This window comes from Podarcis pityusensis (genome assembly GCF_964106645.2).
Source record: "Podarcis pityusensis genome assembly, chromosome: 1".
NCBI lineage: Eukaryota > Metazoa > Chordata > Lepidosauria > Squamata > Lacertidae > Podarcis > Podarcis pityusensis.
The window spans coordinates 88,715,524-88,742,779 of NC_138028.1; the positions used below are offsets into that span (position 1 = coordinate 88,715,524).

The window sequence follows — 27,256 nt, forward strand, 5'->3', positions numbered from 1 at the left end:
TAATCAAAAAGCATATTGGAGACTGAATCCTTTTTCCATTTAGGAATACAGAACTAATGGATTCATAGTAATGTCCAATTCCATATTTTTTTCCTTGTCAATATTACACCTCAAAATATGGGGCCAGTTATCAATATGATTGATGACAACACTATTTATGACATTGGACACTGATCAATTTAATGAGTTAATTGGTAATCACAGAGGTCAAGTTCAGTCAGGCTTTCTTAGTTGGTGAACAATCTAGTTGGTGAACAACTAGGCTTGGCAGAAGCTATCCAAGGCCTCAGGTAAAAGTCGATCCCAGCTCTAACACTTGGCTAGGAGCCTTTTAACTGGAGATGCTTGAGAATTAGCAGAAAATCTTACAGTAACCATGGAGCTATGGCCAATTGTCACTACGGAAATCTGCCCTTTCACAGCAAGACTTCACTGAGAGATTGCAAAGGGAATGGCAGTGCACAAAACGCTTCACGGAATGGAAGGTTATTATTATTCCCAAATAATAATTTCCTGGCTTCTGCTTTGCCAGGGATAGAGACTCACGTTACCTGCTTAGCATCACAGTAGCGGAGCCCGAAGGCATGGAACTGAGAGAAGAAGGATGGTCTGACAGCTGCAATCTGCGTATAAAGCTCTGCAGGGCGGGACATGGCAGGGGTTCCGGACAACAAGATGACTCGTTTGGCAGCCTGGGGATATAAATGTTGCAAAAGGTTAATTACGTGGCTGCTATCACACACAGAGATTCGAGGACATCCAAAAAGGTAAACATGGCCCTAACTAACAGAGCTAACACAGCACAGTGGGTTAGCAGACCCCACCACTAGGCAAACTGACATGGCTTCCTCAGACGGCAGATTTTGAGTAACATGAAAGAGCAACAGTGTGTTATGATTGTGTGTTTTTTTCTGCCAGGGAGAGGCGCTTATGAGGCTTCCAGGGGCCAAAATAACTTGGCTGGCCTTGGGTACCATACACCTTGATTTGGTGATAGTGGTGATGGGTGTTAAATAGGCTGTTCCACCTCAAGGAGCAAAATGTCTTGGCCTGGCCCAAGAAGTCCCCTGTTCGACTCTTGCCTCTGCTGGCAACTAACTAGGTGGTCTTAGGCATGTCGCTCTCGGCCTCAGCTCCCATATCTGCCATGTAGAGATAACAATAATGGTTTATCTGAAAGAGTTGTTGTGAAGCCCACTGAAGAGAACATACTTGGAGCTCTCAAAGAAAGCACGGTATAAATGCCAACATGTACAGTGGTACCTCGGGAACGAACAGAACGGACCTCCGGAACGAATTAACAAATTCGCGATTTCTTGTTCTCATCTGTACAGTGGTACCTCGGGTTAAGTACTTAATTCGTTCCGGACGTCTGTTCTTAACCTGAAACTGTTCTTAACCTGAAGCTCCACTTTAGCTAGTGGGGCCTCCCGCTGCCGCCGCGCCGCAGGAGCACAATTTCTGTTCTCATCCTGGAGCAAAGTTCTTAACCCGAGGTAATATTTCTGGGTTAGCGGAGTCTGTAACCTGAAGCGTTTGTAACCCAAGGTACCACTGTATTGTAATTCGAAGTAACACAATCATTCCCATTTTGCTTTGTTAGATGACACTCATAGTGGTGGTGGTGGTGATTGATAGCCATCTTTCTCAAGAGACAATGAAGTGTGCCCCTGGGGTGAAGTAAAACCACTGCATGACCTCCCCTGGGTGCAAGCCTGGGTAGTGTGTATGGATCCTCAGCTGGACCCCCCTCTTGGCCTCACTGATGTGGTCCAAAGGAAATCAGAGCAATCAACTTGGCTGCAGGAGTCGCCAGAAGGAGGCGTACATTGTACAATCCAACCATCTTAGGGACTCCACTCTGGATTTGAGTAGGGTTTACACAAGGTTGGTGCAATGTGGACACACCAGCCAGAGTTTTGGATTGGCTCTGCCCACCCCAAGGCAGCCTCCCACCACCTCACCCCCCTCCCTCCCTCCCTCCCTCCCAGTGACTGGCCATGTTCCTGACATCTGGAAGCCAGGTAAGCGGTACAGTCCCACCCGGCCAACTGCTATGGGGTGCCATGAGCATCAGCAACACAATTCCTGCAATGAGAATGTTCTCTGTATGATAAAAGGTGACACCGAGAAGACATTTCCCCAAAGAGAAATTCAAGAATTATAGGCATATTCAAATGCAGAGCCAATGATACAATAGCCAGATCCCTGCACTGGGTATCAAAAGGCTTCAAAGAGCAGGAGGAAGGATGGGGAAATGCCAGAAAATAAAAATGATTCAACATGCAAAAGTGTCTTATTCTCCTACAGTGATTTACTGGATTTTTAATGATGTTCACAGCATGTGGCCTACAGCATGCTGCCTGGCATGCTTTGCATTATGGCGACTATTTAAATGCTCATTGTGCTGGATATACAATTGTAACCATCCTCCCGATTCCTTCTTATTCTGCCCTTGTCAGCTGTTTAACATTTAAAGTGTGTGTTGCCCTGCCTGACACGAAATGGAAATATCTGATGGTAATTTCAATGCAGAAGTTTGCTTCTTGGGAGAGAATGAAATGGGACTGGAGGGGAGACAGCATCTGCACGTTTGGGGAAATTTCATTTCTGTCATAAAACAGTATTATAACTCATGCCCGCTGCAACTTTGGAATAAGGTTAGGATCTAACTAGATATCACGGATGCAAACAACCTAAAGTATATCCATCACACCTGGAACATTCAAATTACACCCAAAAGGGAACAATTTGAAAATGGCAGTGTTTTGACATATAGATAGCAGAGCTCCTACACCCACCCTTTAGGAAAACAGAGCTTTCAAAAACTCTTAAGCAGAGAAAGAAAGAATTCTGGAAGACCTTAAGGACTAGAATACTTTTTACAACTATATTCATTCCTCAAAAGCAAACTGATTTATATTTCCATATTTCATATTCATGCTCATTCTGATTCATATTTCCAACAGCATTCATATTTCCATTTTTTAAAATAATAATAAAAAAGGACATTGCCAGATTCTGCCAGTTCCAATGCACATCTGATGTTAAGGGTTCACTTGGAAAATCATGCTAATCTAAATATCTTGCAAATTAAACTTCTTGATCCATTTTTATAGGTTCAAAAAGTGCCCCTACACAACCCTCAACACCTGGTTGCAGAGCAACAACAGCGTTTTGTGCAGAAGTTAGGGTTCCTCAGTAGAGACGCAAGGTACATTACTATGAATAATTACTTCTGAAAACTCATGGAGTTTCAAACTTCAGCTCCATGTTTTATACATGGGCCTACTTGAAGATTCCATACATCACTGCCTTAAAGCGATTTCCTCAGAAATTTTTATAAGGAAGCAAAAAAATGGATATTAAGAAATGCTACTTTATCTTCAGAAGCAATCAATGCCTAAGTGATATCAAAGATTAAGCTTTTAATATTATAATTATGCCTATTTTTTCTCAAAAGTATTATATTCAGACCTGTTCTTCAACAGAATTTCAGAATAAATATGAAACTTAAAGGCTCCTTATTAATCCATTATTGATTCTATATCCTTCATCCAAGCCACTTTAAGGATTTTCAGGTTACATACCAGAAAAACAGATTTATGGTGTCTGTGTGAAATACTTATGGAAGACTCTATCAGCTTTGGGATAAATCAATTTAATTGGTGGTTACTGACATATCAAAATTTATAGCAAATAAAAGACAGATCGTTATTTCTCAGGGCAGCTTCACTTGGAAATATTACTTTGAAGCCTACTCTGTGACCTGGAATTCATTTATATAATCCTAAAATACACAAAATCTCAGATACTTTGGAATGATTATGCATTTGTTCTGTATTTAAATACTCAATCTTGTACTACACTTAGGATTTCTGAACTTATTTCATGCGTTCTGCTGTAGAGTTTAACTGATAAACCAAAATTGCCCAATCTGCATCATAGGTAGGTGAAAAAGCACAGAATTTAATTACGTCCCTCATATTGGGATTTCGTATGGCTCCCAACTTGTCACTACAGCACTGGCAGCAGCCTAGCAAAATTCTTTTGGCTCTTGCCTGTATACCAGGCATCTTGAATACACAGCACCTAAAAGTCAAATGCCCAGTTTTGAAAACCCTGGTATGCTCACCTTCAGAAGAGGCATCGCAGCCCGGCATCGAGCAGTTTTCCCATTCTTCAGAAAGTGGGACTCATCCTGAAACAGAAGAAGAGTATGTGAAACCCAGAGCACTAGCCAAACAACCAAAAAGCAGTTTATATCAGCATTCCTCCAAATGTGGGTCCCCAAATATTGTTGGACTACAACTCCCATCAACCCCAGCCAGCACGGCCGATTATCACGGATATCAGCAGTTGTAGTCCAACAAGGCCGGGGAAGGCCAAATTAAGCTGTCCTGATATTTTGTGTGATTATCTTAGATAATCCTAGACGGGTACAGCACCGCTCTGAATGTCAAACCTCCATAACATAAGGTAGGATTGCTTGCTCGAAACTGAAGTCACTGTGAAAGGAAAGCACATCCTTGTTGTTGATCTATCAACAACCATAACCAAGCCAGTGGAGAGGTGAAGAAACGATTCTCACTATTAATATTCTTTTTGCCGCTGCACAGCCTCCTCTTAAATGCAGATAATTGCGAGTCTGCCCTGCACGGATTCCCCCAAAGGAAGGGGTTAATGAAAAACCACCAGAAAGGAGAAAATCTAATTAGGAGCCAACCGGTTTGCTGTTAAAAGGCTCGCCAGGTAGGAAACAGACCTACCATTTGAGAATTTCCCCTCCTGGAACGAGCTCTATTGCCATTGCTGTTACAACACCGAGCTTCGGGACACTAAGGAAATTGGCACCCTCCCAGGGAATGTGCTCATCTTGTCGTATTTGGACGAGTAAGCAGCCATGCACAGAAAGGATAATATACCCCCTTCAACTGGAAGGAACTGCTTTCTCAATCTTGGTTAGCAATAAGGTTATGCTAATAACAGCCACCAGCAGAGGGAGGATTGAAGAGGGAAGCGAGGAAGCACAACACGCTGCAGAGGCTATTGGATGCAAAACGCAGGACCTGAATTCTACAACATATCTAGTAAGAACATGAATGAGGGGCCAAACCACACTAAGTGGGAGATCAATGACTGTGATTATCCGCAATGGGTTTTTAAAAAAACGAAAATACAGCCACTGAGAGAGAGAGAGAGAGGGCTGGCTTGGGTGGTTGTGTGGGGGAAAACTTTTGCCTTCCTTTCCTCCCTCCCGTTAAACCCCTCTTCTGCATTCTTAGCCAGCTGCTTCTCTACACACCCCTCTCGTGCTCCTTGTCCCTTCTGTGTTTTTCCTTCCCTCCCCACTTAAAACGTGGTTACAAAGCACGGATCCACATGGATCCTCAGGATCTTTGCATTGGGTCACCTCAAATTCACCATCAGATCACATAGCATGTCCTTGGCTACAGCCTGCACCAAAAAAATCACGCACCCACTGTTTCCTGGGGCTGCAATGGTGCAAAAACGTGGTTACAAAGCATGGATCCACATGGATCCTCAGGATCTTTGCATTGGGTCACCCCAAATTCACCATCAGATCACATTACATGTCCATGGCCACAGCCTGCACCAAAAAAAATCACGCACCCACTGTTGCCTGGGGCCGCAATGGTGCAAAAACGTGGTTACAAAGCACAGATCCACAGGGATTCTCAGGATTTTTGCATTGGGCTACCCCAAACTCACCATCAGATCACATGTCTGTGGCCACAGCATGAGGCACAAAAATGATACACCCACTGTTTCATTCAGAATTTTTTCCCCTTGTCTTCCTCCTCTAAAAACGATGTGCGTGTTATGGTCAGGTGCGTGTTATAGAGCGAAAAATACGATAAGTTCGTATCTGGAGGGTCCACTGTATCTGACATTTAGAAGACATCTGAAGGCAGCCCTGTTTAGGGAAGTTTTTAATGACTGATGTTTTAATGTATTTTTAATCTTTGTTGGAAGCCGCCCAGAGTGGCTAGGGAAACCCAGCCAGATGGGCAGGGTATAAATAAAAAAATATTATATTATTATTATTATATTAAGAGCCTAGCCTGCTTCAGACAAAACAACAAACTGAAATTAGTTGAAAATGGAAACGGGTGCTTCAGATTTCCTCCTCGCGGTTGTGTAAGAGGAAGGGAGTGGAGCAGAGAATCGTTTAGCATTGCATCTAAATGCAATATTGCAACATCGGAATGACCATTGAAGATACTGAGTGCTACAATAGCCCCAGGGCTGCCCATAGTGGCAGGGAAAGGAAAAAGATCACTCTTCAGTCCCACACACAAACTGAGAAACTACACGAGCCACGCAAGTCACCAGTGACATCAGCTGATGGGTAGGTGCATGTGGTTTGGGGAGCAAAGTGTTGCAGGCCAAGACTGGCCAGAGATTCCCCACCCCTGCTCTATATGAATAAGCCCAGCAGACTTTTTAAAGACCTCACAGACCTTAAAGACCTTGTAGACAACCAAAAAATGGAAGTGTTGGGATTATGGCACTTTCACCTCTGGCACTTTGACAAGAGATTGCACACTTGTACAAGGGATTCCTGAGGGGCACTATTCCTGAAGAGTAAACGCTAGCAGCTCAATATATATATTTTTAACTGCAAGGATGAGATCTAAGAAGCTGCTTGGCTCCAGGACCTTAATTGATGCAGGTGATCTGGGTATCTGCTGACCTCTCAGCATCAGATGCACTCAACTGTGCAGAAAATTCTTTGGCTGTGGCCCAGAACACATTTACTTGAAAGGGAATTTCTGATGAGATGAGAAGGAAATGTCCAAGTAAGTACAGAGGATTGAAGTGTTAGAACTGTGGGTTATGATGACTTCAACAAGACTCATTAAGAAACAATAATAAGAACTGAGATTCCAGAGCAGCCTTGAAGAAATATAACTAAACTGCGGTTTAGTATTATGAGAACAAACTGTGGCGAGTCTCAGGCTCATACTCTCCCTGTTTCTTTGTGCATAAGAATGAGGGAAGATTGAAAGCTTCCACTTTTCATTTTGCAAAAACCAGTTTCCTGTTGTATGACTGAACTGAGGAAACTGTGGTTTGTTTTAGAGCTGTGCACAAAAATGCCTCCCTGAAATTCTCCATGCTATTTGTGTGTAGAGAAATTGGGTGGACCACTTCACCAAACATCTCCAGCGGAAGGAGAAATTCTTCAACAGCTCAGCAGGGGTGAAGCTCAGCATTAGCAGTGGCTAATTCTCCTTCCTTGTTTGAAATAGTTTCTCTGTTAAGCTTTCAAGTAGAAACAGCAGCCTGGCCACCATTTTACATTCCCCATAATGCCACAAACCTAGCATCATTCTGGGGCATCTGGGGAAGCAGAGGGAATAGTGGCCAACAAGAATGTTCTCAGAAATTCTCTTAGGAAAATGTATTTTCTGGGAAACGATGGCTTGGCTTTGGTTTATTCTAACTGTGTTAGCTAGCAAATCAGGATTCAAAACCACAGTTTGACCATGGTTTGTTTAAACTGACCATGCTTGGAATAAGTCAGATTCTGAGTTTGGTCATACATTGAATCTCTAGTTTACTCAGAAACCAAAAGAGAGAAGTTTTCAATCTTCTCCCTGTGTCCATCAAGTGAGGTGGGGGGAGGAACACATAAGGCCAAGGCTCTCCACAGTTTGCTCCCATAATGCTGATTCATAGTTTAAAACTACCAGGCCACTGCCTTTATTTATTTATTATTTTTATTATTAGTATTAGTCTTAGTCTTAGTATTATTATCATCCATCTGACTGGGTTGCTCCAGCCAATTGCATGTACAAATTCTAGAAACTAAAAGGTCAAATTTCCCCAGGCTGTGGTAAACAGTATGTATCACTGGAGTCTTCAGTAAGGTCTTACTGCAATCAGGAGAAAGTATTTCATTAAAAATAGTCAAGTCCCTTAGAACTCATTGTTGCCCAGAAAGGCATGAGAAAATCGTGATTACAGCTTGTCCTAAAACCTCAAAACAAAAAACAAATCAGAACTTGGCATGAGTTGGTCCTTCTGGACCATGAGATGGATACATAAATCATGAGATTGGAAAGTAGGGTTTCTAGGTCCCATTCCTTGGCCCTGAAAAGCTGCTCATTACTTTAAATACAGAAAACCAGAAAGGTAACAGGAGAGCTCTTGGTCACCCTTCAGAGCAGAGAAGAACATCCACATTTCTAGAAATACACGGAGAATCTCTTGCAACTAAGTGGTGTCCTGAACAATACATTTTGGAAGCAAATGTATGCTATAATTGCCGAACAGTGTAAAATGAAATGGCAATTAAGAGGACACAGTCGCTATTAGTAAGCATTAGAAAAGCAGCCACTTCTAATTTCATACTGTGCAAATGGCAGCATAACATGAACCAACTTTCAATTCAGACAAGCTTTATTTACAGCTTAAGAGCCTTCCATGTCTTGAGACCGTCTAATATGCCCTCACGCCTGCAGTGAACACGTCCCCCATCTCTGCCTTTGAATGGCCCAGGGAAACTGTGCCACCTGCCTCCCCCACCAGGATGCCCTACTTACAACAATCACAACTCGGAAGGTGGTTTTGAGTTGCTTCTCCATCTTGCTGAGAAGGTCAAAACTGACAACGTTTATCAATCTTGCCGACAGGCAGTCCTTGCCCGTTGCTATGACACTGATGGCATCTGGGCTCAAGGAAGGAAGCCACCTGTGGAAAGCCTCAAGCAGCGAAAAGAACGAAGGCAGAAAAAGACGTGAGCTGAAAAAATTCTTTTTATATCTAAATGGCCTAAAGCTTACAGCCACCTTTCAAAAACAGTTGACACCGCTCATACGGCACTTTTTGAAAAGTTTGCTAAGTGCTATACAATCCTTAACTGTATTCATCCCCTCAGCACACATCATTTGAAATGTTTTTCTGTGGAAACTGAGGATAGCATTGCATCTGCACCAGCTGTTTTTCACATGAGTTCCACAAAGGCCTAGTCAGCCTGCGTTGTATCTCAGGTAATATGCCTGATACAGACACAAGGAGTTGCCTCATACCAAGTCAGAATGCACAAAAAAACAAGGCGTGCAAAAGAAAACCAAAACGTGCACGAAAAGGCCGATTTTAAAATTCAATTTATGTGAAAAGTCGTGTATTCAGCATCAAATGTTAATGAGCAAAAACAGACGGAGACCCATTACCAAATACATTCTTCATCAGTGTCTATGCATATTCCAGTTAAGGCCAAACACACGAAACAATAATTAGTAGCTGTTCAATATACCATCTATAGGCATGTTAAAACCATAAGGCTATGCTAAAATTATCAATTCCATTCATACAATAAAAGTTATATCAAAAATACTCCAAAAGCTACTACAGCCGTAATATAATAGCTTGAGATAATAAAGCACATGAATAATTATTGCTTACCAATCTTGTGATCATACAAGCCTCACTGGAAAAAAAAAAAATCTTTCCTGGTGCCCTGATCTTAATGCCAAATCCTACTGTATCTCAGTTATACTAGCACACAAAGTTAACTGGTTGCACCTGAAATATACCTGAAAGGTATTCTGTTGCCATTTGTGCCAAGAAACATGTGTTTGACTTACAGCAATCTGTTTTCTTTTGCTTATACCAAGTCAGATCATTGATCCATCTAGCTCCTTATTACGCCCACTGGTTGGCAGGAGCTCACCATAGTTCCAAGAGTGGTTCTCTCCCAGTCCTACCTGGAAATGCCAGGGATTGAACCTGGTACGTTCTGCATCAAAGAAGATGCTCTGCCACTGAGCTAAGGCCTTTCCCAATTGGGGACTCAATTCCAGATCCCACCCTACCCCCAAAAGAAAGTATCTAAATAAAAAGGTATCCACTTGCCCTATTATGTTCCTTGCAGAAACCAAATTTTCAATGAAGTGGTCAGTCTGTGCCTGGGATGAAGGGACATTGAACTGCAAGTACGAGTTCATCCGTAAAAATTAAACCCCAGCATACAGAAAACTAGAGCATTCCCAACTTAGCCTTGTTTCAGAGGAAACATTCTTTCTCCCTTTCCTTTCAAAGCAGTCTGTTATGTGATCCATCTCCACAGTCTGAGGTGGTACACCCACAAGGATGAGCACTTCACAGAGAGCTAGGTTGACATCTGGATGGGTGTCATGCTAGGAATGTTGCCCCCCCCCCCCCATGAGACACCTATCGCATAATGACAGAACAGGGAGCGAAGTTGTGGGTGGACGCATTCAGAGGCAGGTGAATTTTAAGCACAAAGCATGATGGAGCCCAGCCTGTCAAGGTCCCTGAAGAAGTTGCAGTCCGGTTGGCTTGGCTATGGTGCTCACCCACAAACAGCGGTTGCGCTTTATGGCTTCCGCCGATTATGGTGCACAGCTGTCTTTCCACTCAAACAGCCCTGTTCTGTTCTATTCATTTCACTACTAAGATAAATACAGCTATGATGAGATCATAAATGAACATTAGTATTAGCCTGATTCTCAGACCAGAGGCATCTCACAAAGCTGCTGGCTTTCTCAATCCTTATCTCCTGCCAGGATTATAAATCATTATATTTAGCTATTTAAGCACTTAGAAGCCCAGCTATCTGAAACTCCCCCCCCCCAAAAAAAGTCTCAAAACATCCAAAGCAATGGTCAAAATCTGTCTGCTTAAAAATATACTGAATATGCAAACACAATTTATTCTTAAATTAAAACACACACTGGCTTTTACTACCCACTTCACGACAAAGTAGGCCAGGGCACCTATTTGAACAGAATCCCTGTGCTGCTCTTTTCATAAATAAAGACAGGAATAAGTTTTCTCCCTGCATTTGGCAGGGAAAGAGTTTTATGCAATAGCCAAAGAGACTAAAGAATCTCCATGTATTTCCATATGCCCATTTTCACCCCTAAACTGGGCTCTCAGCTCCATGATCTCCATTCTGAAGACTCCTTTTGGAATTATGAATGAGAATCGCAAACAACAGTGAAGGAGGGATGCCAAGTGAAGGGACTGCTGTAACTCCTCAAAGCTGAGGGCTAACATGAAGCACCATTCCTTTCTGCCCCCATTGTCTCATTTTTCATTGGCACCAACAACTTGAGAGCCAGTGTGGTGTAGTGGTTAAGAGCGGTAGCTTCGTAATCTGGGGAAGAAGAGTTTGGATTTGATATCCCACTTTATCACTACCCTAGGGAGTCTCAAAGCAGCTAACATTCTCCTTTCCCTTCCTCCCCCACAACAAACACTCTGTGAGGTGAGTGGGGCTGAGAGACTTCAAAGAAGTCCCAAGGTCACCCAGCAGCTGCATGTGGAGGAGCAGAGACGCGAACCTGGTTCCCCAGATTACGAGTCTATCGCTCTTAACCACTGCACCACACTGGCTCTCCGGGTTCGCTTCCCCGCTCCTCCACATGCAGCTGCTGGGTGACCTTGGGCTAGTCACACTTCTCTGAAGTCTCTCAGGCCCACTCACCTCACAGAGTGTTCGTTGTGGGGGAGGAAGGGAAAAGAGATTGTTAGCCGCTTTGAGACTCCTTCAGGTAGTGATAAAGTGGGATATCAAATCCAAATCCAAACTCTTCTTCTGCGGTGCCTCTCTCAGAATGTGAAAGACAAGCAAGACAGAAGACTAAAAAGGAGTTGAGAAAATGCAGGCATTACCTCCGCCCATGTATATCTCACTGAAGAAGGAGTGACCACCAGCAGAGGCCACTCTTTTCGATAGTATTCAGCAATGCAGATTGCCTGGATTGTTTTCCCTAAGCCCATGTCATCTGCAAGGAGCAAACGACCTTCTTTGGCAATTGCAAAACTGAAAGAGAGGGGAGGGAAAGAGACCAATGGGTTATTGTTTCCATTTCCACAGTGAATTCAGTTCTTCTAAGGCAAGGTTGAGGTACTTGTGGTTCTCCAGATGTTGCTGACTCCAACTCACACCATCCCCATCCAGCATCACCAATGTTCAAGGATAATGGGAATTGTATCCCAGCAACATCTGGAGGGCCACAGCTCCCTGCTCCCTGTTCTAGAATCTAGTTGCAAGTTAAATACCAGAAACCCCCCCCCCCCAACTTTCTTATCCCGGATTCTTCTGATTCAAGCAGAAATACAGCTTCCATCTCAATCAGTGTTTCTCAAACTTGGGTCCCCAGCTGTTGTTGGACTACAACTTCCACCATCCCTAGCTAGCAGGACCAGCAGTCGGTGATGATGAGAACTGTAGTCTGTAAATATATGTCAAGCTGATTAGCAGAAACCTTTGCCTCAAACGAGTCCACTACTTTGTACCTTGAAAAAGATCCCAACTGCAGTTTCTAGTAAGCCTGTTTCTCAAGGAGTGGAAACGGCAGCAGACTCTGTTCTCCCTACACGGGGGAAGGAGTAGCTAGCAAGAATAGTTAGCAATCAAGGTTATGTACCTTCCACACATTCCTGGTACAGGAGTCTGTCCCCTGAGAATGTCAGCTTTCGATATCTCAAAGGATCCTCTTCAAGTAATAATAGCAGGGGTGAATTAGCAAGGGGGAAACCAGCCATTCACGGCTTTGTTTTTTTCATGTGTCGTTTTATGGACCCTGGAAGTCCCTGCCTCCCCGTTGGGCCAATGTGGGTCCAACAGCATGAGATACAAGTTACCACTTCCAGATTGTGTTGGCAAAGCAAGAAAGCAAAGGAAGGTGGGGGTGCGATGGAGAAAAACTCTCAAACAAAATGCAAGTGCCAACATTTTAAATGAATGGCATGTGTTTTTCAGAAGACCCAGGGCTTGACTTACTTCACACCTTCTCTCTGAAATGGCATGAGGCTGGCCACAAGTTTAGGATCCAGTCCTGAAAGGTCTGCTTCTGGAATGTCAGGAACCTTCGAGGCAGACTTCTCAAACTGAGCAGCAAAGGCTTGTATTACTGGCTTAGGCAATGGCTCCACTTCCACTGCTGGAAGGCTCCTTAACAGTTCAACTAAAAGGAACACACACAAGAAGGATTTGTGTCCCTAGGGGCATTTGTAAACAACCTTCACTTAAGTCTGAACAAGCACACAAACAGATGCCTTGTTTATACAGAGTCCTAGACCACCCTCCTTTGCACGTTTACTTACATATTTTATGGTTCTTTCATTTTGAAACAGAAAAAGACTACTTTTCCCAAGAATGACTTCTTCAATCAAATGCTTTATTGCAGTCGATCAGCCAATAAAGAATTGACTTCATGAAAAGTGCCAATCTAAGCAGGGTGCATAGACACATGTACAAGTACATTAAAAAACAGAGAGCTAGGAAAAGAAAGAAAGTGATGCAGTACTTTCAGAAAATGCTCAGGTTTATTTTGGCAAGTTCTATACCAAAATAAGGGACGCGGGTGGCGCTGTGGGTAAAACCTCAGTGCCTAGGACTTGCCGATCGTATGGTCGGTGGTTCGAATCCCCGTGGCGGGGTGAGCTCCCGTCTTTCGGTCCCAGCTCCTGCCCACCTAGCAGTTCAAAAGCACCCTTAAGTGCAAGTAGATAAATAGGTACCGCTTTATAGCGGGAAGGTAAACGGCGTTTCCGTGTGCTGCGCTGGCTCGCCAGAGCAGCTTCGTCATGCTGGCCACGTGACCCGGAAGTGTCTCCGGACAGCGCTGGCCCCCGGCCTCTTAAGTGAGATGGGCGCACAACCCTAGAGTCGGACACGACTGGCCCGTACGGGCAGGGGTACCTTTACCTTTACCTTTATACCAAAACAAAGTTTGTTTGTTATGCAAATCAAGCATGTTTGCACAGCTTTGCTTAGTTTGCATAGTTTATTATTTTTCTGGCAAGCAGAAAAGTTATGCTATTGAATCTGCACACACTGATCACTGGAAATCTTATTGATCCATCCCACCGACTGCTGAGATTTAACAAGTCATTGCCCACACTGTTTCAAACCTAATTTCACATGAATAAGGACTGGAAACTTTCAATTTTCTAAAATGGCTCCCGCTATAATGTTGAACTCCATGCAGAGTACCAAACTTCATAATTACATTTCACTTGTGCGGAACGGCACACGCAAGTGTGAAAGAGAAAAAAATATTACGAAACACCTATATAGCTAATTATTTGAACTGTACACAGTACTAAAGTGAAATAGTCTGAAATATAATTCACTAGCATCTCAGTCTGCAACCCACTAATAGAAAGAGTCCCCTACATCCTTTGCTTCCCACCGTCTTCTCAGACATTTTTTTTTTTTAAGCAGAATCATATCAGGAGTGGACAATGGTGAGAATTACCAAGTGTTTATATATCTTAAAATGATTCCTCTTCTAAAAATAAAATGATGAAATGATTCATTTCAAAAATGCTGAATATAATGACTCTGGATTAAGCACTGTCTGTTCATCTTAAACTAGTACTGACACTAATTTTTTTCTTGACACAGCAATCAAAATGTTGCCACGATGTATTAGACACTGCAACAAATAAAAAGACACAAAATCCTGCAAGCAGCCTTTCCTTTCAAAGAAAACTAAAATCACTAAAATATGGAAATCAACAGACTGGAACATAATTCTGACAGTGAAAACAAAACACTCAGCAGACTCAGATTTGCACTCGCGTTATAAGAGCCTGGGTATTGACTGCAAACTACAGTTAATTTCGGTTATCTCTAGAACGGAGGCAGCAGATTAGACCCCTGCTACCCAGGCAAAATCCTTCATTCTGAAAGCATATAAATATGTGAAAGAATTTCTATTTGTGCTTGTAGGATAGGCTATTCAGTATGCACCCTTTGGTTTAATCTGTGCTCCTCCAGCAAGGAAAGAAGCCTCTCCCTGCTGAAACAGAGTCCTGCACTGTTATTACGCTCAGAAAGTTACTTGCTGGAATTATAAACTAGCAAATTGCTGCAATTATGCCATCGCTGCTGTTTTGCAGACAGGCTTGGAAAATCAGGATGTCTCAGTAGTTTGAATGATTCATCCAAAAAACGTCCCGTCCCCCCCCCCCGCTCCCTTGTCCCCAAGTGACCTTTTATCTTAAGACAGCTGAGCAAGTGTGTAAACAGGTAAAACCGTTAAGATGCAAGGAGCAAGATCCTTTTTTAAAGGAAATTGTGCTATGGTAGAAAAGTCCATATTAGGGGATTGGAGACTCTTTGTGACAGTGGTACCAACGAAACTAAGAGCCATGCACATGGAATCCAGCTTCTGTATTTGTACCTCTAGCTGGTTTAATAAAAGAAAAAGCGCCCAGATAGGTATTTCACACCCCCATTCCACAGCACAATCCAGCAGCTGTAGCAACATACACAGAGACATATAGAAAAAATAAATAACTGTAAGTAATTGCAGAGAAGCTGTTCAGGAGATAGTGAGCAGGGGTAGACTGCACAGTTGAATTCAGTCCCCCCCACCAAGCAACCTCCCCCACCCCCGGTTGCCCAAACAATGCTCCCTTCACGATGGCACACTATTTTGCAGGCCTCCACTTGCATAGAGCCAGCTGCTTCATTCACACACTGTAGAGCCTGGGTCTTGGATTTTTAGACCAGAGCTGAGAGCATCTAGGAGACCATCTACAAAGGCCTGCTTGCTATTTCCTTGCAACTAATCCATTAAGAACTTGAACATTTGTCCGAAGGTACAGGAAATATCTGACTGCATTCTCTGTTTCCAGACTTGTTTTAGGATGATGCACAGCTTCCTATCTTTCTGGGCCAGGAGAAAACCCTGATAGGATGGCTTTAAAATACACACAAACACATTCACCCCAGCAAAGAGGATGGAAGTTTTCCTACCTTTGAATAAATCTGCGCCATATTACCCATTAGAGCTACTACAGAGGAACAACAGCTGCTCTACTAGATGCAACTGCCTTCAATACTGAAGGTGTGCAAAAAGGATGGGGAAACTGTGGCCCTCCAGATGTTGCTATGCCTGACTTCTGACTTTGTTGGTTAGAGCTGATGGGAGTTGGAGGCCAGCAACATCTGGAGGACCACAGATTCTTCTCCTTTCCAAATGTAGAAGATACTCAAAATATTAGGCTGCAAATACTAATAAACATGTCTACTTTTCACACAGACAATATTGCGTTATGATGCCACCCTATAAGTTTCAATGTGAGTGCATTAACCCCATTGCAAAGCATCAGAAGAGGCAAAAGGGAAACTCGTGACCATGTCAAGTACCTTTAAGTGACCATTTCTAAGAACTTAGTTTTAAGTGAGTAACCCCCCTCCAAAAGAATAAAACCTGTTGAGAGGCAGCTTCTTACTTAGTCTTAGATAGTCCTCCAGGAGAAAATTCCATTTTCTAGTCTTCATATCTGTAAGAGTCATAATATGGAAATAAGCAAGTACGAAGTACATCAACCTTATATGAAATTCTAGCAATCAAGAATATATTCACCAGCATCAAATTGTTCGTGACAACTAAGCAGGTGGATTATTTTAAATAGGTTACAATGCCAAAATTCTTTTTTCTGTCCTCCATATTCACTGTGTGTAATATTTGATATCCTGTTATTTACAGGATGATTCATTTTTCATTTTGACAATTGGACAATGCTTGTCTATATGTATTCGGCTGCTTCCCCCCCCCCCCCACTTTGTGTTATTATTACACAGTCCTTGTTCTATTTTATATGTCTATTTTGAACATTTGGATAAATTTTAGTACAACTTACAATTCTTGTCCTGACTTTTTAAAAAATGTTTTAATGGAGACGAGGCAACTTCATAAATCACAGTTTGAAGATCTCCACTATATGTATTTAAAAACAAGCGTACAGTGGTACCTTGGTTCTTGAACTTAATCCGTTCCGGGAGTCTGTTCGACTCCTGAAACAGTTAGAAAACCAAGGCACAGCTTCCAATTGGCTGCAGGAGCTTCCTGCACTCAATCAGAAGCCGCGGAAGCCACGTCGGACGTTCGGCTTCCAAATAGCATTCGCAAACCGAAACACTCACTTCTGGGTTTGCAGTTTTCGGAAGCCGATTTATTCAGGAGCCAAGCCATTCGAGTACCAAGGTACCACTGTATTTTAGGGTAGGGGCAACATACTAAGGTGTGGCTAATCAAAAACGGAAACAGAAACTTCCAATCACCTTGTAGCTGGGCCAGATAAAGTGGGGGGGGGGTGGAATCTGGGCTAGCTCTGTCTCACCCTTGTTATGCTAAACCATCACGCAAAACAGTCCTCTCCAAATAAAGTAGATACTTCCCTTGAGAGACAGGGCATTTGACAGTCACAGCACCATGACCAAAAAAGCCCCATTTCTCATCTCTCAGTTTTGTACACAGGAGATATAGAGCAGGAACCTGGATGCTGACCTGATCACAAAGGTAGGGCTTTAAAACACTGGCATCAACAAGCAGGATTACAGATGAGTAAATGAGGCCGCATACAAACATGCTATTTGTAAATGCCACCAATGGAACGCATTAACCTAAGAACTCCTCGTTCTTTGCTTTTTATATTTTCATTGCAATTAAACTAAAAATGACTTATGAATAAATGTGAGTAACAAAACGCAACAAATCAAAAACAGCCAAAAGAACTGCATAAAAAGCAACCAGATTTCAACAAAATGTATATTTAAAAAAATTATTCAGGTATAAAATATATTCTATTTGGCATGTCTTGCCTAATATTTTCATATGGCTTTAATTCAATCCTGTATCTAACAAATGTCTGCCAGCTCCCTGCTTTTATTACAAGCGGTACATGAGACAAATTATGTAGGGAAGGTAGTAAGAGGAAAAATACCACCTGGAAAGACAAGGTGCAAGCTTCAGCGACTATGGCTACACGGCTGAAGTGAAGGCATCAGCTTAGATCACTCACCATAATTCCTGGAATTCAACTGCTTGAACACCCCTATGGCGCTGTCAGCATAGCCAATGTCTACTTCAAACCGAGAGTATGAAATCAGCACACATTTCCCTCTGATGGTTGCCAATGGTTTCTGCCAGCCACTGCATGTCTGCAAGAGGGACCTCAATGGAGGACTTCTACCAACAGAAGATGACTCAGTGGCCCGCGAGGTTGCTTTCATTCCTTCCAGAGGTGTCAAAGTCACAGAGGGAAGTTGCTCTGCTTGTTCCACTATACAGAAAAGCAGGTTGACCAAAGAAAAAAAAGAACAAATGGATAATGGGACGGGGGGAATCAACTGCCTGTGGAAAGCAGAAAATCGAAGACAGCTGAGAGAAAAAGCACCAGAGACTTTCAAATGCAGAAGAAAAGCAGAGCAGGAAAGCTCAGAAGACATTCAGTTAGTCTCCCTACTCCTAACTCAGCAGGGACTGTTCCCTCTGTGAGTTGAGTTACACTTGGAGAGCAAAGTCTTTGCTGGCATTCTGAACTTTCAATTACTGATGTGCTACAAAAAACTCTTCTTTAAAAAATAATAATCCCAAACGGCACTCTAATAAACAATGTTTTTCTTTTCGAAATAATAATTTTCTTCAAACAGCTCTTGAACAACTCTTTTATGAGAAAGATCTAGGGTTGTACTTAACTAAATCCTACTCTGAGTGGATCCATTGAAATTAAGGAATCTAAGTTAGTAATGCCCATTAACTTCAATGGGTCTACTGTGCGTAGGACTAGCTTTGAATAATGCACTTAGTATAATAATGCACTTGTTGTACATCTAGAGTCCAAATTTTGAATATAAACTACTTTTTCTCTGCTATGAATTAAGCAAACCATATTAAGAAAGAAACCATAGGCTCTGTGGCCCAGATTTTGTGCCGACTCATTCTGTACCCAACATGCATGTCAATTGTCTTATGACTTACTGAGATGGCTATAGTCTTCCAGACTGAAGTTCCACATCTTTGTTGCAGGATCTAAAACAAAGCAGGATTTAGAGAGTCATTGTGGAGAATAAATGGCTCTGTTAATGTATTCAGAAATGGCAAGTCGCACCTGCGCACAGAATTCCTACACTAGCATAGCAGCACACGTTGCACTATACAGCACTTCCACAGGTCCAGTCAAGTGATTTAAGCCCTTGGACTTAATGGCCTGACAGGGAATCTCCTATTTAGATGGCAATGTATACAGTGGGACCTTGGTTCTCAAACGCCTTGGTACTCAAACAACTTGGAACCCAAACACTGCAAACTCGGAAGTAAGTGTTCCAGTTTGCAAACTTTTTTCTGATGCCGAACATGCTCCGTTTTGAGTGTTACGCTTCCATTTTGAGTGTTATGCTGAGGTCTGTCTGTTTTTGCTATTTATTTTGCGTTTTTGTGGCTCCTTTTTTGTTGTTTTTGTGACTGTGTCACAAAACTGGTGACTGTGTCACCAGTGCAGCTACCGATTGATTGTGTGACTGCAGTACATTGTTTATTGCTTTCATTTTATGGATCAATGGTCTCGTTAGATAGTAAAATTCATGTTAAATTGCTGTTTTAGGGGTTGCTTTTAAAAGTCTGGAATGGATTAATCCATTTTGCATTGCTTTCTATGGGAAAGCATGCCTTGGTTTTGGAACAGACTTCCAGAACGGATTAAATTTGAGAACCAAGGTACCACTGTATTACTTCACTTATTGCAAATTGTGGGAAGGCTAGTCTTGCTGCATTTTGAGTCCCTCCTGCTCATTCTACTGAGGCAGATCCTGGACCTCTGCCCTGAAGTTCTATCCTTGAGAAGGATAACCACTGAGAAGTTTCACTTTTTTGGCCCCATTGGCAGTGCTGACATGTGGAGGATCAGGTCTGGCTGAGAACCATACGTGCAGCATGAGGTAGGATATACATGGGATTCTGCATGCGGAAATAATTGTAGCAGAACTACAGCAGGCCAAGACCACCAAGGAGACTTAACATGTGCACAACACGGCACAGAATGATAGCCTATGCGTGCCTGTGACAGCCAAAAAAGAACTGGAATTTCAAATGCAATGGGAAGCAATTTCTCTTTCATGTTCAAACAGGAGTTCTAATCAGAGTTAGGGCAAGACATTTTACTGACTGAGAAGAGCAGTAAAAGGTTGCCCTCCCTGCCTCTCACCAAGGCAAGGCACACAGGCAGAGTACCCAAGTCTGATGGAGTCATTTTGGCACCTGCGGCATAACATCCCACAAGCCACTCTGCCCCTCTCTGGCATTAAGAAGACAAGTAATAATAAATCTATTCTGGCATTTCATGACGCCTAAATTCAGTGGTTTGTGATGGCCACCCCACATCAAATTCATCGTCACCATGGCCTTAAGAGATTAATTAACAAGTTGAATGTTTTTTGCATGACCTTAGGCAAAAGGCTGAGAAGCCTGCTATCCAACAAACTCATACTATGAGTAGACCCACTGGAATATGAGTTAGCCATTTATGTTTATTACAGTGGATCTGTTCCAAGCATGACTTCGTCAGGCAGAACCCAAAAATAAGTAAATAATAACTTGTTCTTCTACTAGATGTTCTCAGGGCACTGTACAACATAATAAAAGAAAATTGTTATATAATCAATACAAGTACAACTGACAAACCATTTCTAAAAGTATTACAAAGAACATACAATACGATCAATACTCAACGCATACACGCACACCAATAACCTGACAGCAGCAGCAGGGGTAAACAATATTACACATCAAAACTGGCAGCAATAAAACTAGGTGTCACACATTACAAGCCAGTTGAAATAAAAATGCCTTGAACTTTCTAGGGAAAGAAACCCATTAAGGAACCTGCAAAGCTCCGCAGCCTAGACTGGAACTGAACCCAGGATTCTATGGCTCCCAAAACCCTGTCCTGGTAGAATAGTCTGGGATCAAACCCATTATCTGAAGGTGCTCCTGCTTCTTCCTCCTTCACCACCATTTGCGGCCTGTCCCCTTGAGTGAAGAAAACATTGGAGAAAGGGGCAGATAAGGTGAAAAGGCTGTCTTCCCAGCTTGAATCCCTGTGTTCTTTTCTCACTCAGCATGCAAGGAGAGGTACAATAAGTTCCAGCTCCACTCTTCTCTACTCCACTATTGGGAGTGGGGGGGGGGTGTCTAAAGGAGTATCAGGACCAGGTAAGTACCTCATGAGAAACTGTGAAGCAATGGGCCTACAGAGACTTAGAGACCTCTCAAAGGTTATGGGAGCCCCACTCTAAACACTCCTGGATTCAGATATAACTTCAGAAGCCTACCCTAACCTCACGTCTCCCTGATTCTTGCAGTTCATCCAGGTTTTTCCTCACACACATGAGGGCTAGGGTCCTTGTTGTTTTTAAAAGAGACAGAACATACGAATAAAGGCAATTCTGCATTATCCACAAGATCTAGCACAACCCCATCTATGGAAAATCCCAAGAGGCACAGGAAATATCCAGTTACCTTACCGTATTTTTTGCTTGGCAAACTCCTGAACAGTTCAATCAGCTTGGCATTATATCCTATTTCAACCCGGAAACGGTCATCAGAGTGCTTGACACATTTCCCTCTGAGGCCATCATGCGCTTTTTTCTGTGTTTCAGCTACGTTGCCTGGGTCCTCCGAAACGGGCAGTTTCCGTTGCCTGCCCCCTTCTACAGGAGTCAGGAGGTTTTTTGTGCCATAGAACAGCAACGTGCTACTACCTTCTTTTTCAGCAATGAGTTCGCAGGCTGGATTTCTGGCACTTGCCTGCATTTCACTGTCACTGGTGACAATGCCACTGGTGTCCACTGGTGCCATATGTTTAATGCCACTGGGAGATACTTTCTGAATAGGGGTGCCTTCATTTTTGCAAAGCATCCTACTAGCGTCTAATGTAGACTGAAGCTGCTCTGCACAATGTTTTGGTGGCTGCAATGTGCTAGAACTACACTGGATGGGTTGACCTTGCTCCTGAGCACTCAGGCCAGAATAATGCCCATGAGGGTGACTCAGAGAGTCTTTCCCCACTGGTGAGAGCTGCTTAGCACTGTTCAGCTGCCTGCCTAGATTTTGGCTGGAGTCCTCTGAACAACCCCTCTGCTGGGCACCACACAAAATGGGTGCCTGGGGGTCTGAGCTACAGACATTGTGTGGCACTTGAAGATTCCCCAGCACCACATGGTTTCCAGAAACCTGGAGGTGACGGCTGGTGTGGTGGTTTTCCTTCTTCAAAGGCTGCTGCAGTTTTCCTTGACAGCTAGGAAGCGCCTGCAGGTCAGGCAGCTTCTTAGCAACGACACCCTGCTGAGCTGCTAGTCGTTCTGCTCTCCTTGCCAAAGCCTTCTTCCTATTCTCCTCAATCTTCCTTTTCTGTTCTTCTGTGAGCCCAGATGACATCTTCTGTTAAGAAGTCACTGGAAGCCTCTATAACTGCCTGGAGATGGGGGTGGGGAAAAACAAAGGAGTTATAGCTGGCTGGTAAGTTTAAAATTTGCACTGAAATAAAAACTTAGTGGCTTTTAGATAATATGTGTGTGTGTGTATTATTATACTAGACCTAATCATAGAAGAGTCATTCCCTTCTTGCTTGTGAGAGAAATGGGAGGTGCCTCTTCCCAGAAAGTGCCTGCCATCTGCTATATTTATAAATTCTTGTATTAAACAGTCAGTATGTCATAGTAAGAAAAGTGCTGGACTAGAAACAGGGAGACCAGAGTTCATATTCCCTCTGTGATATTGAGCAAGTCATTACACTCAACCTAATCTATCTCTCAGGGTTGTTGTGAGAATAAAATGAAGGGAAGGAGAACCATGTACAATGCCTTGAGCTTCATGGAGGAAAGAGAGGGCATAAATGCAGGAAATAATAAATCATAGAATTGTAGAGTTGGAAGCGATCCTGACGATCATCTAGTCCAACCCCTTGCAATGCAGGAATATGCAGCTGTCCCATATGGGGATCAAACTGCAACCTTGGTGTTATCAGCACCATGTTCTAACGAACCCAGTTGTTGGCATTTTGTTTTAACAAAACAAAACAAAAAAAAGCTCAACAGATCAATTAGGGAAATCTTGCCAAAGGATTGAAAAGAAGGGATTTAATCAATTAATCTATAAGTAATTAAACATTTTTGTTCCACCAAAGACCACTTAATTTTTAGCTACACACACAGGATATACCGTATTTTTCCGTGTATAAGACTACGTTTTCCCCCTGAAAAATAATGTCAAAAAAATAGGGGGCGTCTTATACACGGATAGTGCCGAGGTTGGACTGGCGATTGGTTGTGGTCGCAAAAATAAGGGGTGTATTATACATGGGGGCATCTTATAGATGGAAAAATACGGTACTTAGCTATTTCAAGAGATTCTATCATATATTTCCATTTCTTCCCTTTCTTATTCCAAGGGCCCAAGATGGACTCAAATGTATCTGTATTTTAATACATCTTGCAGGTGCAACTGAAATAATTACATCTGGCCTAACCTGAGTAACGCAACTATCTTTTTCACATGAATCTTAGATTAGGAAAAAGGCCTCTAGTTCTGAACATTTTACTTCTGAGCAGACTAGAACTCCCATGATAGAAATCAAGCACTGGGATGAATCTTAACACTAGTTTAAGTGTTAAGTGTTAAGACACATGAGGTCTGCAAGCCTAAACATGGACTTAAACTGTCACCTACACTGGCCATGTACATGAACAGGTGTGAGTACTACACTAGCATACTGAAACTTATACCAGGTGAAGAAAGGGAATTATTCATTCATAATGTTCAGCAGAAAACAATATGGGCAGAAATCACACCAACGAGGTAATTCAATAAGCATGTTGTTTCTACCTCTTCTGCTCAAACAAGTAAGGTATGTGCTTGCCAAGTTTTGCTTCAAGTACTTGGTTATTCTTTGCACAGTTACATAAATTCCATCTCCAAATGCTGGGCTGAGTCATACAATGTTGTGTTTGGTTTAGTGTCAGACCTGGTTGATTTTCCCTTGGCCAACCTAATCTGGATTATCTCTCACAATGACTGGACATGTAAATTCCCCAGCATCCCCATCAATACTGCATACCTTTCCACACACAACAATTGAAATGAGACATCACTTGGATACGTGGTAAACCTCTTCACACAATCTGTTCAGATCATGCAGCCCTTTAAAGAAAAAAAGTTTTCACAGACTGAAACAAATTCAGAAAGAGGGAATATGAACCAAACCTCTTTCCTAAAGTGCCAAACAAGATACAACAACAGAAGAAGCACTTGCGATCCAGGTGCTTCTTAAACAATAGCTCTAGATGGATTAGACTAGAGACAACAAGACTTAGCTAGAGACAAAAGCACTGGAAACACTGATGACTGCCTAAAATAGAAGCAAACTTTACTGTAGGTGGGTTCCCACCATTCACCACCATCAACTTCAGCTAGCCAACCAAAAAAGTGCTATCTACAACTTTTTACAGATAAGAAAAGCAAAGTATGCAATTCAGGTGACACAAACAGGGTTTTCGCAAGGTACCACCTTTTAGCTAATCAGTGCTAAGAGATGCCAAAATTCACCATGAAAACCTCCCTCGTTCTCTTAGAATGGCAAGGGCACCCACCTGAGAGGCTCCAACTGAAAAAAGCCAATGCTAATGCTACTGACATCCAATAGTTCTTTAGCAAATTTAAAGTGACCTATATGAAGCTAAATTTCTTAGACTAGGTTTTACACATAGATTTGTACATACAGCTAGAGTTTATCAAATTGAAAGCATTTTTTAAATGATACAACCTAGTCAGATGGGCGGGGTACAAGATGTTGTTGTTGTTACAAACCCTGCAAAGGTACTTATCAGAAACTAAAGCAGGAACCATCTTATGCATTGCAAGCAGCTGACATCCCTCTTTCAAGCCACTTCGGCTTTCTGGGGGGGGAAAGAACATCTGTCTCCAGTCTAAGTCAGAAGGCTTTAAAAGTCAAAACATTTCACCCACTCAAGCGCAGAGCTTCTTGACACAGATACCACCTTGACACAAATGCCAGATGGTCACGCCTGCCACTGGGCTCAGGCAGAAACGAGTTCTGAACCTCTTAAGACTTCAGCCACCCAACCCAACAACTCATTCCAAAGAGGAGCAGCTGTGATGAACTATTGCAGCTAATAACAACTGAAAGTCCAGTGCAAATTTGTTAGCCTTTAAAGTGCCACAGCGCTCTCCCGCTGTTGTTGCTGCAAGAGACTTGGGACAGCCCCTCCTCTGGAAAGAGTATTGTGGATTATTGTGGCATGCACTTTTCTTGGACAAGAAGTTTCTGCCAGGTGCTTAAGAGGCCGCGAGATCCTCGCTTGGTTTTCCTACCGTCCAAAGTGGGGTTTACTCTCTGACCACTGCCCGATCCTCTTCAGTTCCCCGGGGGGCTCTTCATGCCTCTTACTCACAAAATGGGGCGCCACCCCAATGCCCCGCCGAACGGCTCCCACCCCCTCTGCTCCTCGTCTGTCTCTCTCTCTCTCTCTCTGCCTCGACCAAAACTCCCGCCCCAAACTCCTACATCCACATCTTCTCCCTTTCCCCAAATGCTGTTTATCCACCCCCGCCCCTCTTCCCCTAAGCTGTCGCTCAGCCGCTCCGTCCAATGCAAGCCATGTTTCTTTTTGCCCACAAAGCCCAAAGCAAACTCAGTTCCTGGGAAACGTCCCCGTCGGATTTCATCATTACCCAAACTCCGCCGGCAGCCTCAAAGGCCTTTTAACGCCTCCCCCTCTTGACTACAACTCCCATCAGGCAACGCGCCGCTCCGCTCGCGCCTTGCCTCCTGGGAACCGTGGTCTAGAGAAACTAGCCTCGGTGCACCATGGGAAATGAAGTCCCCAATCCACTCAAGCCACGTTCGTTTCCTGCGAGCTCCGCGTCTTGAAACCACCTCCGCTTAGCTCTTATTACGTATAGCACAATCCTGGGCAAAGCTGCTCAGAATTAAGTCGCCCTATAGTCAATGGGGCTTATTCCTTAGTAAGTGCGTAAGCGTTTAGGATTAATACAGCCTATGGCTGCAATTCCTCTACACGCCTACTTTCAATAAAGTTCCGTTAAAGTAAGTGGGGTTTACTTCCGAGTAAACGTGGACAGGATTGAGCTGCTGCAGGGAACTTTTTTCTCCCCTCTGCGGATAAAGGGATCTAAATATTTGTGGGGGTCCATAGAAGTTGGTCACTCATGGTTAAGATATGCCCTTCTAAAAGCACACTTAAAAAAAGAAACCCTCCTTAGTAAAAGGTTTGAAAAGTCATCAGCTTTCTTTAAGGAACTTTAGTGTAAGTCATAGTAGATAGCTAACAGATTCAGAGCTGCACAAAAACACATTTGTTCTACCTTTTGTAGCCCCATTAAATTTATTTGCTCTTCTTTTCAGCACTGTTTTTAAGTGTTTTTCAGTTGTTTTATTGTATCCTGTGCACCGTATTGAAACACGTGTGTGTGTGTTTAATTCATAGTCATCATCTTTGTAACCCATTCTGGAAGCCTTTTTTGACTGAAAAATGGGTAAAAGTTCTTCAGTTAAATAAATGCTGCATCTTTATGAAACATCGGATGAGAGCAATTCTAACTCCTGCAGAAATGAGAAGCAGCATCAAATTATATAGGCCTCATCTTCCAACTAATGACCATCTCAGATGGATTCGGAGATTAGACATGACATTAAAATGGACAATGCTTTAGGAAAATGAGCAGCTAAGAGGGTGAAAAAGGAAGAAGGCAGATTGATAGATGTTAGATGTCACAGGGAAACATTAATGGGATTATTTATTTAAGAGCAGACAACCTTTGTGCACTGACGGAGATACACACAGAGAGACCTTTCTCTGTTACATGTTACAGGGCGGCTGCAAATGGGATGCAAAAATGGACATTCATCATGGACTCTATGCTATGGAGCCCACACATAAAGCAGTTAGCTGAGCTTTCCCCCTTGTGCTGCTGTTGCCCATCACTTGTTGCTAGTAATAAAAGAACTACATGCTCCATGTTTTCTTTTGTAGCTTTTTGTATAGGTAGAGAGAGAGATGAGCAACTGAGCAACTAGAACAATGGTTGATTGCATCTTCATTACCTACAATCCTTGAAACTGTTGCCAAAGTTTTGTAATCGTTTTGTAGCGAAACTCTGCGTTTTGTAGCGTTTTGTAACACCCCACAAACAGAGCAATAGGCTTTCTTTCTTTCTGTGGCAATCACTCGTAGCTAAGTAAGTTGTCTTCCATGAAAATAGTCTTAACAGTGAGTTCATAAGTGACTGTGGAGGCCAATTTTGGATCCACACATCCTTCTACAGTGGGGACATTGGTTTCTGGGTGGGAGTTGATCACGGAACCAGAGAGGAAGCCGCATGAGCTTTCTGGGACCATCTTGCCACTGTCAGCTGTGCTT

At 42.9% G+C, this 27,256-nt stretch overlaps 1 protein-coding gene across 6 annotated transcripts in view; it reads right to left on the bottom strand.

Annotated features, from left to right (window-relative positions):
- The window catches only part of SMARCAL1 (SNF2 related chromatin remodeling annealing helicase 1), a 40,905-nt gene extending 15,320 nt beyond the window's left edge, over positions 1-25,585 (bottom strand). Inside the window, exons 1-11 of one of the 6 annotated variants that reach the window (XM_081006356.1) lie at positions 25,548-25,585; positions 23,914-23,996; positions 21,323-22,272; positions 18,783-18,833; positions 17,824-18,084; positions 16,252-16,302; positions 12,785-12,968; positions 11,671-11,821; positions 8,574-8,732; positions 4,136-4,201; positions 552-692 (exon numbers count right to left, since the gene is read on the bottom strand). In XM_081006356.1, the coding sequence (XP_080862482.1) occupies positions 552-692; positions 4,136-4,201; positions 8,574-8,732; positions 11,671-11,821; positions 12,785-12,968; positions 16,252-16,302; positions 17,824-18,084; positions 18,783-18,833; positions 21,323-22,235 (1,977 nt within the window). In that variant the 5' untranslated portion in view covers positions 22,236-22,272; positions 23,914-23,996; positions 25,548-25,585. The other 5 variants (XM_081006360.1, XM_081006355.1, XM_081006357.1 and 2 more) reach the window with 5 other exon arrangements.
- Between the last annotated feature and the right edge of the window lie 1,671 nt (positions 25,586-27,256).